Consider the following 19,772-nt stretch of genomic DNA (forward strand, 5'->3'; position numbering starts at 1 on the left):
GCACTTTCCTCCTCTTTTCTTTCTTTTTTCCCACCATTAATGCTGCTAATGGAATCTGTTACCTGTGCCCCACTCCCCACCCCCTAATCAGAACATCCATTCAGTCTTTAACTAATGTGCTGATTCCTTCAATGCCAACCCTCATAGATTTCCTAGCGTAGATTTCCTAGATAGATTTCCTAATCACTTTCTCATTTGTCATCTCATGGGTAGAACTAGATAATACCAGTGTTCTTTTCCAAACATCAAATGTTATGAGTTCAGTAGTGGCTACTCTGTCAATAATTATGACTATGATATTATTTTAAAAACATAATGGAGTTGCACAATAAAGGACTAAAGTAAAAGGAGAAAATGCAAAGTGATATTTAATTTCTCCATTATACTTTGCACCTGAGCCCATTCATTCTTTTAACATAGTTCTTGACCCAGACTTAGGGAACCAGTCAGGAAAGCCTACATTAGTATTTGAAAGAAAAGTGGTACATGGGAGAAAAGTTTGCTTCGGACAGACAGAATAGCAAGAGTTCAGCGTGACTGAAGTGAAGAACAGCAAGACGTGGGTCTGATGGATGAAAGAAGGGTTCTAGTGCATGACATGGTTCAAATTTTAATAAATAATGTTAAGTAGCCTCAAAGTTGTCCTGGGGTTCATGGGGAGCCATTTTAGCTGGAAAGTGATATGATGTGAGTCTCTCCTCTGCACTGGAAATTGTTTTCAGTCTCAATGAATAGATACAGAGATCACTTCCAGGTAATTGCTGAATTTTGTTGGATCCTCACTCTTGCCTAACCAGGCTATTGGAGCTGCGTGGGGCCTAACTGCATGGGGGAGGTGAAAATAATGAGACTGATATCAATAAATAATTTTATGAATCACTGCTTAATTTGAGTGAGCAATTTCAGTGAGATTTTTCCACTAACTGTGAAAAACAAATGGTATTTAACTTTGAAAAATAAATAAGGCAAAATATTCAGAACTCTAATTTGGCAAAAGCTAACAGGCCCTTCAAACATCCCAAAGAGAATCTTTATGAAATTTCTGAAGGAGAAGAACATTTTTTTTTCTCTGTGTGAGTTAAATGACATGCAGTTGGCTTACCTGCCTGTTTGTGAATCTAAAACCAAGGTGGAAACATCAGTAAGGATGAGGTTAGAGCCAAGGAAAACAGAATTAGAATAGGCCAGGAGAAATCTTAGTGTGGCACTTGCCAAATTTCCTGCCATATCCCAGGCCACCCTTTAAGACAGTTTCCCAACACAGCAGACTGTTGTCAATGCCCTATGTAACTAACTCAGGTGGATTTGGTTTCTTAAACACTAATTAAGGTTTGTATTGATTCCCTTTAGTTTTTTCTTAGTTTTACTTAGGTACTAACAATGAAAGCCTGAGACTAGTGCAGGAAATCTTTTTTTCCTAGTATTTTTAATCATCTTTCTCCCCCATCATTCCTGAAACTGCCTCAGAGCCACCTCCACTTACATAGGGAAGTATGGTTGGGAGCCCTTTCTGCCTGTCTTCTTTATTTTCTAGATATTCCATATCTTGATAAAAAAAATTTGACTTATTATTTTTCATTTTCAAGGCACAGTCTCCAACATACATTTAACATTTTCATTAAAACTTTTTTTGTACTATCTTCACATTAATTATTAAATATAGAAGAAATTTTAAAATTTACATGTTTTTATGTTTGGTTTAAGACAACTAAATTTCTACTTGTATTTATTTTCTTCACAAGAAACATTCCAAAGTCAAATGTATTGTTAAAAGTTTACATATGTGTATGGATTATTATGTGTTAAAATTAGAAAGCACAAAGCTAGTTGTTTTAATCAAAATTTATAGAACAAGGGAAGTCAGTATAATGTTTTGATTAGAAAACTCAGGGTTTCAACTCACTTAAAGATTGCCAGCATCTTCCATCCCAACTCCTCTCTATCATAATTGCCTAGAAATTTAGGTATATTGGCATATTAATGATCCATACATGTCAATAAGTCTAGCCCTAAAACTGTGGAAAATATTTGAGAAAAGTGAAATGACACTTTTCATCTGTTGTAGTCCTTCAAGAAGGATTGAGAGACCAAATGGAGAAATGACATCATAATGTTTTGCAGTTCTATGATCCCCCAGCTGAACTTAGATTCATTAAATACAATTGCTGAACAGAACTAGGTTATACATTTTATTCACTGACCTGAAGTTCAACACTGATGCATTAACCAAAGATAGATTTAGGCTCTCTGAAAATTTTAACTGCTTTCTCTAGAATGGGTTCATCCACTCTCACCATAAGGAAGAAAAATTAGATGCCTTTCAATGGCTTATGATCTTTTAGTTATGCTAGTAGAAAACAAAATACATTGGTTACTGTAATCAGCCTTGAAATCATTTCACTTTGAATTCCACAAACTGTCATCTTAACTCAAGTTTAATGACAGACAATGACTCCTTCACCCATACAGAGACTGTGGCCTGAATATAACTGGCTCTATCTAGGGCCAGTCTCTGCATGGTGTCTTCTTCAAAGAAATATCCTAAAAGCCATGAAGAATGGTGTAGATGGTTATTGCAGATCTCCTTTAATGGGCTGCCACAGGGATTTTTGTAATAGGTCACATGGAAACCTTCCTAAAGATCCTATTCCTCTCTCTCCATCATTTTCCCAGTCATAGCAATTACTTAAGCAGCTTTCCCTGTCTTGCCCTGTACTCCCTTCACAACTCCACTGTTCCCACATTCATTTGTGTTTCTGTTCTATACAGTACAGGCCCCCTGTGGGGTTTCTGTAAGCCTTCTCACTAAGTTCACCCCTCTGGAAGTGCAGTTTTCTCATGAGAATCTTCCCTGTTCAAATTCTTCCTTTCCACACCCTAAACCTAACTTTTTCTTAGAGTGTGACCAGAATTCTTCTCAGGGGTCTCTGAGGGCATTGCCAGGCTCTCCTGTTTCATGTCCTTCAAAGTCCTTTCTAAAAGCCTAAGTGCTAGGAAATTTGGAAAAGGGGCACTTGTACTTAGATATTATTTTTCTCTTCACCTTAACATGTGTGTTTGTGTCTCCTGAAACATGAGTAAGATGGTACTTTCACTTAATTCTTTTTGTTAAGGGAGCAGTTGACTGTTAAATTTCCTTTACTATACCAAGCAATGCAAACTAGAGCCATCCCAGACCCTCAAATTCTGGAATCCTTTAATCATCCAGTAAAATCCTAGAAGATTTCTAGTCATTTGGATTTTCCATGAACAAGTATTGTTATACAGAAATCAAATTTTAAGGTATAATATTTGATTTATTGGAGGGATTTCCTTATTGGGCTTTAAAAATCCCATTTCTCTCTGCCCACCTAAATCTGCCCCTCTGAAGGCCAACTGCAAGGGTCTGTCGGCCTGCTTCATTGTTCCTACCAAAAATGATTTGAGCATCATTTCTTGGCCTTTTTTCTTAAAAAGAGCCCCAATTAACTTATTTTTCTCAGCTCTGATTTGCTTCACCAGATTCATGAGTCCCCTTTGGACTAGGGATTAAGTCTGATTATTTGGTTGCAGGTGCTTCTGATCCTCCAACCTTTTTTGTACTTTTTCCTAGGGGATGTCTTACTTTTAACCTTTTGTGTGAGTTTAACTTATAACCAAAACATTTCTTTTAAACGTTTGCATTCAGCTCAACTTCACCTGGAAATTTTTGTCCTCCAGGGTGGTGAGGCCGACTGCCACTAGATGGCAGGTTTGGTGGATCTTAGCCCACACACAGCACCTAATGCCCAGTGCATTATGATCAGGAATCACAATCTCAAATGCTTACAGGACCAAGGAAGTAACAGAAATGAATTAGGTGTGCTAAATAAAACATGTTACCCTACTAAGTGGCAGATCTGTTTTCCCACTTTTTATAGAGACATGGTTACGAATACATATTTCTCTGCTTAACAGCAACAATAATAAAAAACAATACAAGAATGATATTAACAAATGACAGCAGTTTCTGTTGACCCATACAGTTTCTTCATGGACATTAGGAAAGGGCATCCTCCTAGAATGAAATTGCTTAAGCTAGTGGTTCCCAAGGTAACTTTAATTGGAAATCCATCAGCAGCAACCAATCTCTTGAGTGTGCTATGCCAGTGGAGCAGTTCAGAAATCAGATGTGGGATACCAACCTCTTTTCCTGTGAGAAAGCATTCCAATTTCTTAAGAAATTAGGTGTCCTTTGGGCCTACTTAAGAACCATTTTCCATTTTTCCATTAACCATTTAACCATTAACCAATTAACCATTTTTCTTAATTTCCTCCTTTTTATGAAGTTATGTAATACTGCTTAAGTCTGATCCTCTCTAGCACCTAGAGTCTAACTGGAACATCAAGGCTTGAATTGTGCCTTCTTGCCCCATATGGTCATTTCAATCTCACGGTACTCTCTGCAATGTCCTTTTGGCTTTGCAATGATATTCTGCTCATATTTTATCTTTTTTTTCCATTTGCCACTATAATTTTGCTAATAATTTAGCTGCTAGTGTGGTTCAATTGTCTGATATGATTTGATTCATGCAGACTCAGGAACTAGACCAGAGTTACTAAAAAAGTGTTGATAAATAATAGAGATTTTTACTTTGATTTTCTCTAAGTTGGGATTTTATGCAATGAACTTTTTGTAGAAAAAGTTTCAAGCAGTGAAGTAAACAAAAAGCTTCTAATATATCCTATTAATAATGTCATCTCTTCTCTCACCCCACCTACATTCAAGGTAGCTGTTACATATAAAAATTATCATCATCATCATCATCATCATCATATCATCATTCTCCCCCTATCTCTTCCTCCATGCTTGTACACAATCTTCTTGTCATTAAGCTGTTCTCTTCCTTCATATTTTCCCTTTCTGTGGCCCATCTTTTGCTAATATATGTTCAGCCTCTCTGCCCCACACAACCCTCAAGTTAACACAAGATCAACTCCACTGTAGTCTGCCCCTAGGGAAGACTAGTTCAGTTTTAATGGTTTTCAGTTGAGATTCTGTGGCCTTGGAGCTTGCTGAAAACATTCTCCACCTCATTATAAGAAATTATGTACTGTTGGGTTTTTTTTGGTTTTTTTTTTTGAAAAAAGAAGAGAGAAGTCAAATTTCTGACACAGCTTTTCAAGCTACTCTCTGAGTTGCTTTTCTACTTTATAAATGCCCGCTTCTGTATTTGCCAGTAATAAGCCAGCCAATGAATCCCAAAAGAACTTGAAAGAGATACCATGCCATGAGACTTAGAATAGAACAAGAAAGTTCTCTTCCTAGGTGTCAAACAGTGAGCCATAAGTCATCTAGAGTTTTCTGTTTTAAAAAGCAAGACAGTTGGACATAAATTAATTCTCCTATCTCTGTTGCAGCCATGCAAGGAAACAGTTCCTGAATATGAGAATTTATTATTCATTCGTGAATGTCATTTTTTACAAAAGGAATGCTACTGAACTATACTTATGTAGACTGAAAGTTGAGAAGAGTTTATTTGCAGACCAAAAATGAGAGTTGAGTTAAAATGTATACATTATTTTGTTATAAAATCTGAAATCCACGTCATTTTCTTTTTTAAATCAAATTTTCCTCAACAGATTAAAGTTAGAAAATCATTTAACTATTTATGGAAAAAATAAGTTAGATAAGTCTAAAAATTACATATTTATTAAATTTTATTTTATAAATATTATTACTCAGGCTTGTTTTAGTCTCCCTTCCTGTTTTCTCCTCATCTCTGTGATCTCTGTTTGAGTCCCAGAGCCAGGTATTTGATAGTTTTTCCTATTTCACTTATTCTGTTGGTGATTTTCATCCAGTCTCTAACTTCAAATAACATCTATGTGTTGATTATCTCTCAAATTTATATCTCGTTTGGTTCACTGCACTGAGTCCATACTCATATATTCTACTTCCTACTCAACATCTCCACTTAGATTATTAGGTATCTCAAACTTAACCTGTTCAAAACTGATCTATTTTCCCCTTATCACTGGAAACCTACTATTGTCACAGACTTTTTCCATTACTATTCATAGCAACTCCATTATTTCAGTAATTCAAGCCAAAACTCTTTGAATCATCCCTGACTTCTTTCTTTTGATCAAAACCATACAGAATGCATCAGAAAAACCTGTTAGCTCCTTTGAAACATATTCAAAATCCAACTACTTCTTACTGCCTCCACCACTGACATCTTGGTCCCAGCAACAACCATTGTTTCTGGCCTTGATTATTGCAAAAGCCCCCTAACTGGTCTGCCCCTGCTCTTTTTCAGTTTTTTTTTTTTTTTCTCAATACAGCAGCAAAAATTATGTACCACTCTTCTCTAAAATGACTTAGTCCCTGTAGTATTTTCTCTTGAGTAGTACCTGGCCTTTTCCTCCCAAATCCCATGCAAATATTGGGATTTGCAGTTTAAATTTAGAAATGGCTTATAGTTCAGTTCACCCATGCGCACTCATTAGTTTCTTAATAATCATTTCTCCTCTGAATCTCAGAAGGCTCTGATGCCTATACACTATCTGCCTCTCTGTTCTTTTATACCTGGCTGTCTGCCTCCCATGCCCACTGCACTGTAGCCAGCAATGTCCCCTTTAATCCAAAGCAAACTCCCTAACAAAAATGGAAATGGAATATTGGCCTTCTGGATTACATGATCATGTTCTTGAATATGATTAGGATATAATGCATTCACTGGGCTGGTTTGTAGATAAAGAAGATTACATTTAGTGAAATACCTTGGGAGAGTCAGATGAATGCTATTGGCTCAAAGCTGATGATTTAATTAAGATGCTAAGACTGACAATGAAAAGTTGCTTCTTTATGTGGAGACTTAAAGTAATTTCAAACATTGTTATCTTTGCAGCCTTCCTGACAAGGAAAACAATAAGAGCCAATGTATAACTAACAAGGTGTAGAGCCAAATTTTCCTGTAGCTTTAACAATGGCAACTTAGATCCCCAGTTAAGAAGAAAAAAATATTGCCAGAGATTGCAGTCAAGAAAAAAGAAAAAGAAGAAAAAAGTATCAATATTCCTCTCCATAGACAATTGAGGTCCAGACACCCCCTCCAGGGTTTATGAAGTGGGTTCTGATTCTTTTATCTCACTCATAACATCAGTCATCCCACTTCCAATTTGTATAACCAGAAAAAGTAAGGAAAATCTATATTTATTCATACCTATTTATTTATCTATCTATCTGTAACTATTGAAATCATAAGTTATTTAGCTTTTCATACATCTCCCTATAGGAAGGAGGATGCTGATCTCCATATCTTTAAGCCACATTAAGGGAGAGGGCTCTAAGAGAATCCTTCATAGAGATGCTTATGTGAAAGACAAACTAGAATCTCCAAGTGAATTTTTGCATATACAATGGACTTGCTGATCTGCCTTCCATGCCTATTGAATGAGAGAAAAGAAATTAGTGAAAAGCTGGCAGGGTGGCAAGAAGAATAAGTGTCTAACTCAAACAATGTGGCTAGTGAATGATATAAGTTTCCTATGCATCAAATGAATACTAAAGAGAATGCCAGGCTAGTCCACCAGGTAAAGGAAATCCATCAACAGACCATAGAATGTTCTACCAGGGGTGGGAGGAGGGAAGTGACTGGAAAAGGTTGAGCTTCCCCTATATCAGTGAATTGTGCAGTGAGAAACCACCCTCCCAACTCTTGGCCTTCACAAACAGCTTATTTGTTCGTTCTATGGGAGAATAAACATTTTCAATACCTGACAAATGGAAGGCGATCAGATGTGGTTTGTGAGGGAAGCAGCAACCACTAGAAGAGGACTATGACAGCACGATCTACCTCGGGCTAACCCTAATTCACCATGCAGGAAAAAGAACCTAAGAGGAAAAGGAAGGGGACAAATGGAAAAAGGAGACAACACTTTCTCTACTCCAAATGCTGAAGTGAATGGAGGAGTGAATCAGCAAGTGCTTGCCCTTCTTTTGTGTGTTCCTTCCCACCATTCCAGTCTCTCTGGCCACTACTCACAGAGGCAACTTGGGTGGGTGGATGGAGGGAACAAGATAAGAGCTTTAAATTGAGTGTAGCAAGTTTTTTAATACAGAAGTGATAAGAAAATTAGAGGATCTCCCCAACATGTTCTTTAAGGAATGAGAGATTTGGCAGTGTGTGTTTGAAGGCACTAATTAGAAGAAAGAAAGAAAGAAAGAAAGAAAGAAAGAAAGAAAGAAAGAAAGAAAGAAAGAAAGAAAGAAAGAAAGAAAGAAAGAAAGAAAGAAAGAAAGAAAGAAAGAAAGAAAAAGAGAGAGAGAGAGAGAGAGAGAGAGAGAGAGAAAGAAAGAAAGAAAGAAAGAAAGAAAGAAAGAAAGAAAGAAAGAAAGAAAGAAAGAAAGAAAGAAAGAAAGAGAAACTGTTCTGTTTTTGCTCCACCACTTTAGAATGTTCTATAAAATGCTTCCTCAAAGCAAGAACTTCCTTGCCCTCAGCAGATAATTCCCTGCGTAACTAGGGCTTATGCTCCTTCCTACTACCTAATGGGATATCTGAGAGAAATCTTTGAGTAAATAGGATGGGACTGAAGTCTCTGGAGAACTGTTTGAAGACAAGGCTGGACTTGCATGCCTGATGAACTTTCCCTTTGAGGATAAGAGGTTTTCTTTTGAATCTCAATTAGCCTCAGAGAAAAGGAAGCCCTTTTCATTCAGATATTACATTCTCTTTAGGGAGAGAGTTCTTCAGAGGGAGCAATTAGAGTAACAATCTGATGCATAGATCAGAATTGATATGTGTTTCTTATAGAATGTATGTTCACACATGTATACACATTTATATCTAAAAATAAATCCCTCTTTTAGTTACAAATTTAGGTAGTATTTAATTCTAGGTATCCTGGAGGACTACTATAAGAGAAAATAATTTAATAGTGGTCTGGAGGATTCTGCTTCTAATCCTTATGGAACTGGGTATGGGGGAGGGGAAGAAGTTAGGGAAATGGAAGGAGGTACAGAGCTGCAATTCTAATTCTGGCCCTTTAATTCCTGTGTTTCTAGTTTCCTCTTTTTATCCCAGATACAGACCTAACTTGTTCCTCATAATTTTTTTGGAGCCATCATCCAGTATGCTGATGTTAGAGAGAGCTCATGGTTACTTACCATACCAAAAACCATAAAGCAAGTTAAAACAAAAAAAAGGAAAGAAATGGAACTGCCATTGTCTAATAGTACGTGAGGTGGCATCTAGATTTTTATCAAGCACAACTCCACAGAAAGGCTATTTATTAGACCAAATGCTAGAAGGCTCATCTCTTTAATTCACTCATTGCCAATCCACTGTGATCTAACTGAGCTCATGGTCTCCAACTCCCTTCTGAGCACCTAAATGCTATTTCTCAGATGAAAGAGCATCTCCTGCTGTGGAGTGTCAGAATTCCTTAGCATTTTTATTCAAGGGAATGTTATCTGAATACAATCTGAAGCACTTGTGATTCTTTCATACAGGTCTTAAGCAACACTGGGTATTTTGAATGTGTACTTTATTCTTAAAATAACACAAAAATGAGCCAGGACTCCAACTCAAATTATTTATTACAGACTTTCTTCAGGTTTTAGAAAAATAAAACTGGATATATGAACTATGGTCTACCTAGAAATTGTGTATTACTGAGGGCAGATATAATGACATGTGGATTTTGAAAAAAATGTTAACAACTAGCACAGTATCACAGTAACAGAAACTAAATAAATGTTTATTAAATTAATAAATAAATACTAATTTACTACTTCAAGGCACCTAAAATGGAACATTTAGAGCCTCAAATTAATATTTAAAGTCTTTGGAGTGAACGGTTCTATCCTTTTATTCTTCTATCTATCACTGCCTTCATAAAACCTATGGTAAAGAGAGGAAGAAATGCTTAAATAAAGGTCCCGCTTGAAAAATTAATTCAATAAATCTATCATGGAAGTAGTTACTAACTTGGAATTTACAACTTGGAGTTTGGTCTCAGCTCTGTGACTACTTAAGTCTGTTTGTGTCCAAGTCTTATGTTTCATGATTTTTCTCTATCTATAAAACTAGCAAAAGAAGCCAGCATTTTTTATATCATAAGATTCTTAAAATAATCAAATTAAGTAGTTTATATAAAGCACTCTCTAAACTACAAAGTACCATAACTGTCTTAGCCAGTTATAGTACTTACAGAAATGGCTAGCAGCCACGTGCTATCTGAAAAGGAAATAGTCTCCAAGAATATGCAGGGAGTCATATATTGAAAATAACAGAGGCTTTGTCATCCTGGGTCTTGAAAGACTAGTAGAAAGAAAGCTATTCCGCCAATCGATTCACCTCTTGGTGCCGTTTCATGATTATGGACAATCCTTGACTTATGATGGTTCGACTTATAATTTTTGACTTTTTGATAGTGCAGTAAGTTCACGATGCTCCTAAACTTATGATGGGGCCACATCAAGATAAATCCATCATAAATTGAAAATATCATTCAGTCAAAACAATCATAAGTAAAAATCTCATCATAAGTTGAGGAAGCATCTGTATGTCAAATAACATTTCAGCAACAGAGTTAAAAAGGCAAGTAAGACTTTAAGGCTATTGCAATGGAGAAGAGAGAGTGAACTCAAGGCAAGAAGTAAGAAATACTAATCTGTATGAGGGAAAGTCAACTGGTTCTTTGTTGCTGCAACTTACAGTTAGTGGAGGAGTAAGAAGGAATTGGTTCATAGGGGCGTTTTGGTGTTATGCAGTCATTACTGCTTTCAAAGACTTGCAAACTTTAGTTGACACCTGTGGGGAACTTGTTAAAATGCAGAGTCCTAGAAGCAACTCTAGTACTTTTAAGGTGGGCCTCAGAAATTTGCATGATTAACAAGACTCCCACCCCAATTCTTCAGGTGATTTTATTGCTTAGGAAAGTGGACCATACTGTTTTCTATATATTCCAAGTGTTCTTTGTTCAGCTAGAGGTATTGTCCTTTTTTTTTAAGACAAAGTCTCACTCTATTGCCTGGGCTAGAGTGTCATGGCATCAGCTCACAGCAACCTCAAACTCCTGGGCTCAAGCAGTCCTACTGCCTCAGCCTCCCAAGTAGTTGGGACTACAGGCATGTATCACCATGACTGGCTAATGTTTCTATATATTTTTAGTTGTCCAGCTAATTTCTTTCTATTTTTTAGTAGAGACGGGGTCTCATTCTTGCTCAGGCCGGTCTCAAACACCTGAGCTCAAAGGATCCTCCCACCTCAGCCCTTCAGAGTGCTAGAATTACAGGTGTGAGCCACCATGCCCTGCTAAGATATTGTCTTTTAGAGAAATCTTTTTTAAAATGTAGTACCTTTATACTTGGAGACATAGAATCTTACTTTAGGTGATAAATGTAGAAGTGTCTCTTAAATTTCAATAGCTACATATTTATTTTCAGGCATTTTGGAAGAAAATATAGCCAGTACATAAAATCTATGGTTTTATAGATATTTTTGCTTTGGCAAGTCAAGAGATATCATTTAAGTTAAAATAAAAGTAAGTCTTTTTAAAGGAAATTATTAATTAAATAACATAGGTGATACATGGATATTGTATTGTAAGGTTTGGGCAACTGACTGGTTTTTCTATTTGTATTCTTACTCATAGTGCAGCTAGGATTCTCTTTACAAACAAAATCTTTGTTATTAATAATATTAGGTTTTTGTTTCAAAACTCACTTCTTTCTTTCTATGCTCTATACTTACTGCTTTCTACTTTGGTCCAAGTTCTATAGCTGTTTTTCTTTCACTCTTGAATGTTTTCTCTATACTTAGTCTCACATGTGTTCCTGCATTTTGTCCTCTCCGTGCTCTTCTGCTCTTGCTATGCCATGGCTTCTCCATGCTTACATTTTCCTGTCATGTGCCTGAGAGTCACTTTGCTCATAAGGCTTTTTTAACTGGACCTGTATGATCATGTCTCATTCCTCTTAAGCTTCACACTTTCTGTGGAGTCTGTTCACATACTTTTGGAATAATACTTTTGGAGAGTTCCAAACCTATATGTGGGAGAAAGAAGCTACTTCAAAAAAAATGTCATAGGTTAAGTAGGAGAAGACCCACTTTTTAACAGGGTTGCCCTTCAGGAAAGCTCTTTCAGGAAACAGTATTAGCATCTTTATATTACTCCTTCACTTTAAAGTCCCCTCCTAGCTCTGCCTCCCTCACATTCTGGACTGAGGGACTAGCCAGTATGTTTCTTAGTACTTTACTTTTTCATCTTTTATGGCCCATTACTCAATTGTTAATTTTATGACTAATTACCTCTTTTAATGATGATTAGACTGAATGCACAAATACTTTCCTAGAACAATGTGAGTTGCTGACATAACAAGGATTTCTGTCAGAAATGCTCCATATTTTCAGGACCTTCTCTCACTGAAATACTTAGCTCTGTCTTTTACAATATGGTAATTTAAGTGACTGTTATGCACATAATTTTATTTTTGAAATACATAACAACCCTACAGGAAACCTAATTATGAGTCACCATAACTAGGAAGAGTAAATAATCCTCATGAAAATGGCCTCCTTTGAATGCTTTTTAGGAAACAAAATTAAATTCTACTAAGGAAGGAAATTTAGCTTTTTATGAAAATTGTATCTTTCACAAATAACTACTTTTGGCAGCTTCACGTAGAAAATATTTTACCCAAATGGAAATTTCATAGTAATGCTTAATTCCTTGGGCAATTTATACATATTTACTATTTTATTTGAATTCTATAAAGTTATTTTAAAAAATGAAAAATAGTAAAAATAGTGTATAGAGTAATAGGTTTTAGAAATTCTGTAAGGTAAAACAGAAAGAAACAAATAAACAAGGAGAATATAAGCACATAGGAGAGAGTTTAAATGGTAGAATATAAGGAAAACAATATGAAATGGTCAGTCATTGGGAATGGTCTCTAATGTGTTGAAATGATCTAGCATACATTTAGTCTTTCCCCCCCCTTTCCTAATAATTTTCAGTATCTCAAATACTCTTTGCTGTATTTTGTTTTTCCTGTGTGTACTTACTGAAAGTAGAATAGGCAAATGTATCCGGACTGCGGAGTGAAAGGGAGAAGAAGTTCAGAGTGTAGCCTAGAGAATAGGCAACAGAGAGATCTTACAGGGCCTTATTGGTCAGCACAGAAGAAAGCCTTTGAAAGGTATAGTAAGATTTGTGGATTAAAAAAGAAATTCACTCTGGCTATAAAATGGAGGATAGTTATTGTGGATGCAGAGACCATTTATGAGTTATTTCTATACTCTAGGGATGAGATTATGGTAATTTAAACTAATATGGCAGCCATAGAGCTAGATAAAAAAGAATGAGTTTGAGGAGAGGTTGGATATGGGAGTAAATGGTAAGGATAATGGAAATATGAAAATTGAATATTTCTAGTTTTCTGGTTCATGCGACTGAATGGATGATGGTTTCACTTACCAATACAGGAAATAATGGAAAAGAATCAGTTTTGAGGTCCTCTTTCACAAAAGTTGACTTGAAAGTACTTTTGAAACTTTTAAGCCTTGTGAACTTTGGCAATTGCTCTTTCAGAAAACTGGTTTACTCATCTCCAAAATGAGGTAATCAATACACTAAATGACTTAATCAGTACTTACTGGAACTACAATGCAATTATGTCATTGTGGTTTCAAAGGTGTGTGAGTTTAGGTAAAAGCAGAGGATGAAATATTTGAAATGATAAGCAGAATATTTGAATGTAATGTTATAAAGAAAAGAGATAAAAATACATGTCTAAGAAAGAGAATAGTTATGTAGGAAATGGTATGACAAAACTATAATTTGAAAGATGTTATTCTGATAGCTGGATTGAAGGAAGAGATAAATTAGCAGATGAGAAGTAAGATAAGACACTGAATCAATGAAGCTTAAATTGTAGTAACAATTCTGGAAAAAAGAAGTTTAAATTTTTAGATGGTATGCAAGGTGAATTAGTAGAATTTGATAACATAAATCAGAAAATGACAGAAAAAGAAACCAGCACTAACAACTTATGTGGTTCTTTTTTCAAGCTTTGAAGATGAAGAAGGGAGACACAAGAATGTATTTAAGTGATATTATTTAGAGATTTGAGGATGATCAGTTTATTAATTGACATTCGAAGTGTAGCTATTTCATATATTAAAAAGTAAATTACATTTTAAAGAAAATAATCATTTAACAGAAGTAATTGACTAGATGTACCATTTCTTTAAAAAATAGTACTAATTAGCATTTAATAAGTATATGTAGAAATTTATTTTAAAGATATTGTTAGCACTAAGAATAATTTATGCAATTTATTCTGAAAGTTTTGTTCTTACTAGTTCTCTGATTTCATTTTTCAGCTCCATGTGGAGGCCATTTTTCAGCTCCCAGTGGAGTGATTCTCTCACCAGGATGGCCAGGATACTATAAAGATTCTTTGAATTGTGAATGGGTGATTGAAGCTGAACCTGGACACTCTATCAAAATCACATTTGAAAGGTTTGTGCAAATATTTTTCTTACCTTGTAAGGAAAAGATCATCTAAAAGAATAGTTGACATTCTCTGTTTCATTTACCAAATCAATGTATCATTTTATTGTGATTAGTCCATTGTTGTGCCTTGAATGCTTCAGACTGTTTGCCCCTTTTTAACCTTTCAGCTTGTTTTCAAGTTAATTTTCTATTTGTTTAATGTTATATCAGTACTGTTGAAATAAGCAAGATTGACCTTTTTGCTTTAGATATATGCACACTACTGAGATATGAACATGTGACCTTTAACTTAATGAGTTTAGTTGTCCTATAGTTTGAATGACCTGTGAATTTTGCTGGGCTAGGTTTCAAGAGGCAAAGCTTCTGTAAACACATTAAAATCAATACTGGACTGCAGTTTAAGACATTTATGCACACTATCCATATACCTACACTTACAAGTCCTTCTGAAAATGGCTATGTCAAGCAGTGTATATTAATGACTGGGTATTGACCTTTTATTTCCCCTAGGAAAGTTAGTGTTACTGAGAAAATAATCTATATCATGATAAGTTGTAATATTGGATATTTGAAAAGTTAAAAGAATGAAGCTTCTGGTCTATTATTGGATCACAATTCACAAATCAAAATAGAATTATCTATATAATTTCCCAATTATATTGTTATCTTGTCATCCAACCCCTTTCTTAAAAATCTCTTTAAGCATTGGATCCACATGATAAACATATAAATACAGCAGGATATATTGATTATGGCCTGATGATTGAATTTTACAAACTTAACATGGTCCTTCCATAACTAAAGAGGGCCTTCATTGAATATGTGTATCCACAGTAATGTTAAAATTTGCATTAAAGACAACAGATTCTATTTTGAACAAATGCAAAGTATTAAACAGTTCATATGAAATTATCCTACTGTTGTTTGGTTTTTTGCATATTATGGGGGTACAAGTGTTAAGGTTATGTATATTGCCAATGGCCCCCTTCCCCCCTCGAGTAAGAGCTTTAAGGGTGTCCATTTCCCAAACTTTGTACATCTTACTCGTGGAAAAAAAAACTTAAGACAAATTAAATTCAGCAGAGTTTATTTGAGCAAAGAATGATTCATGAATCAGGCAGCACCCTGAACCAGTATAGGTTCAGAGAGATCCACATGACAAAGTGCCTAAGCATGTTTATAGGAAGAAAAAGGAAGTGACATACAGAAACAGTTTGATTGGTTACAACTTCTCATTTGCCTTATATGGACATGATCTGACCAGTTGACAGCTGTGGTTGGCTGAAGCTAAGCTACTGTGATTGGCTGATACTCTGCTATTTATTACAAGGATATACTCTTAGGCTGCAGTTTGCTATGCAGGAATTCAAAGTACAGAGGCAGCTTTAAGTCACATTTAATTTAATTTAACACTAACTTACTATGACCTACACAACTATTAGTTTGCTAGGGCTGCCATGACAAAGTACCACAGCCTAGGTGGCATAAACAACAGAAGTTTATTCTTTCCCATTTCTGGAGGCTGGAAGTGTAAGATCAAGGTATCCACAGGTTGTTTCTTCTGGCCTCTCTTCTTGGTTTGTAGATGACTGTCTTCTCCATTTATCTTCACATCGTCTTCTCTCTGTGTGTCTTTGTATCCTAATCTCCTCTTCTTATAAGGACACCAGTTATATTGGATTAGGGTCCACCCATATGATCTCATTTTACCTTAATTATCTCTTTAAAAGGCCCTTTGTCCAAATACTGTCATGTTTTGGGATATTAGGGGTTAAGATTTCAATATACGAATTTGGGGGGAGCACAATTCAGCCCGCTTAATCATCTACACGTTATAAAAGAGTTTTTCTTTAGAATAATTGGCATGGGTTTTTTTTTGTTGTTGTTATGTTAAAATCATATCCTCTATTCAGTGGTTGACATGGCTTGTGTTGCCATAGAATTTTGAGAAAACTTGGAAATCATTTATTCATTATCAAATTTTCATCAAATATTGTTGTTTCATGAATGTGGAACCCAAATCAACCAACCTTACCTTATTATGCAGAATCTATCTATATGTTCTGGAATATGCAATATACCACAATATTATTGATTATATCATTAAATAATTTTTTAAAATTATATTGATTTGGAACAATAAGACAAAGATGTAGTCCATATTTTTAAATTGTTAAATTTAGAGCACTACATTTGAAAAATAAGCATATTTGTCAATCTATCATAATTAATCTTATATTTTAAATGAATACATATATGTCAAATATATGATTTTAGAATTTCCTGTTTTGGATTTAGCATTGTTTTGTATTACTATGAGAAGTTATGATGCAAAGGTAATTGAAAATATGTTATTTTCACAATTCATTATATTTATACAGTTCATACCATCCATCTATCATCCAGATAGTTCTCACCAGTCATTATCCTTCAATATCCACATAAAAAGGCTTGAGCCCTATCCCACATTACAGTCTCTCTTTAAATTTTCAAAGAATTTCTGAGGTTGCTTATTTTTCACTTCTGGCTTTGAATCCTACTTCCAGAACCATCCCACTTGTGAGAGACTGAGGCTGCTGCCCTCTGTTAGCATTCCTCTACTCTTTATTAATACCATTTTCCTTTGTTCTCACAAAAATTATAATACAAGGGACAGCTATAGAAGATTATTATATAATTTATGATAATTTAAAATTTAATAAACCTAGTATCCTAAATTTTCCTGATAATCCCCTTCACAGTTATAATTGCATTTATCTCTTCAGTCCTCTCTCTTATCCCAAACCCTTCCTCTATAATTTCTTCTGTATCTAGGATAGTCAACCCTCGTTTCCCAAGCCCTTTCACTGGCCCCCTCCAATAAATAGCAGGATCTCAAAATACCTGTTACTTTATTATGTAGAGCAATTTAACTCTTTACTTCTCTGAGCTTCCTAGTGGGTGATGTTGGGAAGTGAAAATAGATCTTGCCTTTCTTAATTTTTTTTTTTCCTAAATCAAAGAACAGTGTTGTCCTATGAAGAATTCACCCTTTCTCCACCTTCCAGCTAACTAAAACTGCAGCCAACTTTTAAAAGAACGTTTTCTTTATATTTATATTTAAAATACTACATAAGCTTAAAATAATATTACTAGAAAATTAGTTTAAGGTTTATGAAAACAAAGTGCATTATTATGTTGAAAAGTACCTCTGGTTTGCTAATGAGAGTCATTAATCATAATTAAATAAATAGATAAACACCTGGTATCTTTCAGCCTGAAGTCAGTTTCTTACAGTAACCTATTTGAGAAACGGTTTGATTGCAAAACAACGCCTGCAAGTCAGAGTATCCATGCTTCGACTTTTGATTTTGGACTTTTGTTTGAAGGCACTATTTTCTCTGTCCAAAATTTTTAACATGCGTCTTCTATCTCTCCCAACAGTCCAATATAGGACTCTTTGCTGCTTACCTATCTTTTTTTTTTTTTTTTTTTTTTTTTTACCTATCTTTTTTAAATACCTTAGAATTCTTCAAAGCAAATTCATGTGTATTGTACAGCCTATATCCTAAGTTAGATGATTCCAAACTTAATTTTCTAGTGAAATCTCTCCAGCCATTTTATGAAATGTAACACTAGTTAAATAGATGAAAACTTAATTTCTATAAAGGTATTTACTTAGCACATTTTACTCTGCCACTTTCTTATTCTCTTATCTGTTTATTAAGACACGTTTTTTTAAAAAAAATTTACCCTGGAAGTAAGAAAGTCTAATTGAAAAGTGATTTTCAATGCTTGAGTTTGTTTACAGTAACAATAATCAGTCTTGGAGGTAAACCAGAACAGGCCTGGGGTGAGGAATGAGTCCCAGAGTCCAGAGAATTTGGCTTCTTTCCAGGAACATCATCCAGCAGGACTTGTCAATTGTGTCTCATTTCTTAATCCCAAAATTACCCACTCAAGTAAATTACACATTTCATAGCTTCTTCACCTCCTTGATACAAAGGATTGAAAAAACTATTCCATATTAATTAGCCTAAACACCGGAAGAATTAGAAATTAGAATTAAGAATGTATCAATGGTATTTTCAGTATTTTCAAATAAATAGAGCACAGACATATCAACATATTTCTTTTGACTCACATTTTAAATAACTAAAATAAACCAAGTCCCAAATCTTTTTTAAATATTCTAACCTAAAATGTTCCTTTTGGGTCTTGAGCTCTCTATCTGCCCTTCCTTTACCCACACACAAAAGGCCATAAGATTATTGAATTAGAGCTATTTGAAGGAAATAATTACTTAAATATCTTTTCTCACTTATTTTTTTCTAAAGACCCTTCATGGGTATAAGATTTTGTTTGAGGGATGTCTATATTGCAAGTACTTTGTCAGAAAATTGGTTCTTTTAATGGAATTCATGTCTTATGCAGGCATCACATGGTTAGTGGTTACCAATCAGTAAGCCCAGTACCAATTTGATAGTGAGTGCATGTGAAGCCCATTTTTCTGATCTTGTGTCACTTCACTTTGGACATTGGGCTTAAACTTCATCCAGGATAATATAAGCGGTGCTAGCTCACTGTCGTTTCTTAGAATTGATTAATATTCCATTGTAAACATATACCAAATTTTAATAATCCACTCATGAATTGACGGGCACTTGGGTTGTTTCCATGATCTTGCAATAGTGAATTGTGCTGCCATAAACATTCGGGTGCAGATGTCTTTATAATAGAATGTCTTATGCTCTTTTGGGTAGATGCCTAATACTGCTATTGCTGGATTGAATGGTATTTCTATTTTTAGTTCTTTGAGGTATCTCCAAATTCTTTTCCACAAAGGTTGCACTAATTTGTAGTCCCACCAGCAGTGTAATAGCGTTCCTGTCTCTCCACATCCTCGCCAGCATTTGTTGTTTAAGGATATCAATTTTGAAGTATCTAACACATACTAGGTTCTTGAGAAAAACAAATTCCCTTCTAATTTCCAGCAAAAATCTTATAAGAACACTTGTTGCCAACTCTTTAATAATTCCTTTCATTATGAAAATATTCTTTTAGAAGTTACTTCCAAGTAATGAATTTATTTAATACAGAATTATATCACTTGCTTTTCACTACTCATGAGTATCTTAAATTAGTTGAAAATGAAAATTTTAAAATTTAGATAACATAGTTAAGATCGTGGCATAGCAATTTTGTAGGTTTTCTTCTGTATTCTCAAATGTAGTAATAGATTAGAATTAATCTACAGGGAAAAAAACCTAAAAACTGTTATTTACAAATATATTAGTCATTAG

General features: G+C 34.9%; 1 protein-coding gene across 5 annotated transcripts in view; it reads left to right on the plus strand.

The window, feature by feature from the left end:
* The window catches only part of CSMD3 (CUB and Sushi multiple domains 3), a 1,101,621-nt gene that overhangs the window by 706,033 nt on the left and 375,816 nt on the right, over nucleotides 1-19,772 (plus strand). For all 5 annotated transcript variants that reach the window (XM_076005068.1, XM_012781857.3, XM_076005066.1 and 2 more), the window contains one exon: nucleotides 14,358-14,496. In XM_076005068.1, the coding sequence (XP_075861183.1) occupies nucleotides 14,358-14,496 (139 nt within the window). The remainder of the gene's footprint in view (nucleotides 1-14,357; nucleotides 14,497-19,772) is intronic.

Source organism: Microcebus murinus, chromosome 7 (genome assembly GCF_040939455.1).
Source record: "Microcebus murinus isolate Inina chromosome 7, M.murinus_Inina_mat1.0, whole genome shotgun sequence".
Taxonomy (NCBI): domain Eukaryota; kingdom Metazoa; phylum Chordata; class Mammalia; order Primates; family Cheirogaleidae; genus Microcebus; species Microcebus murinus.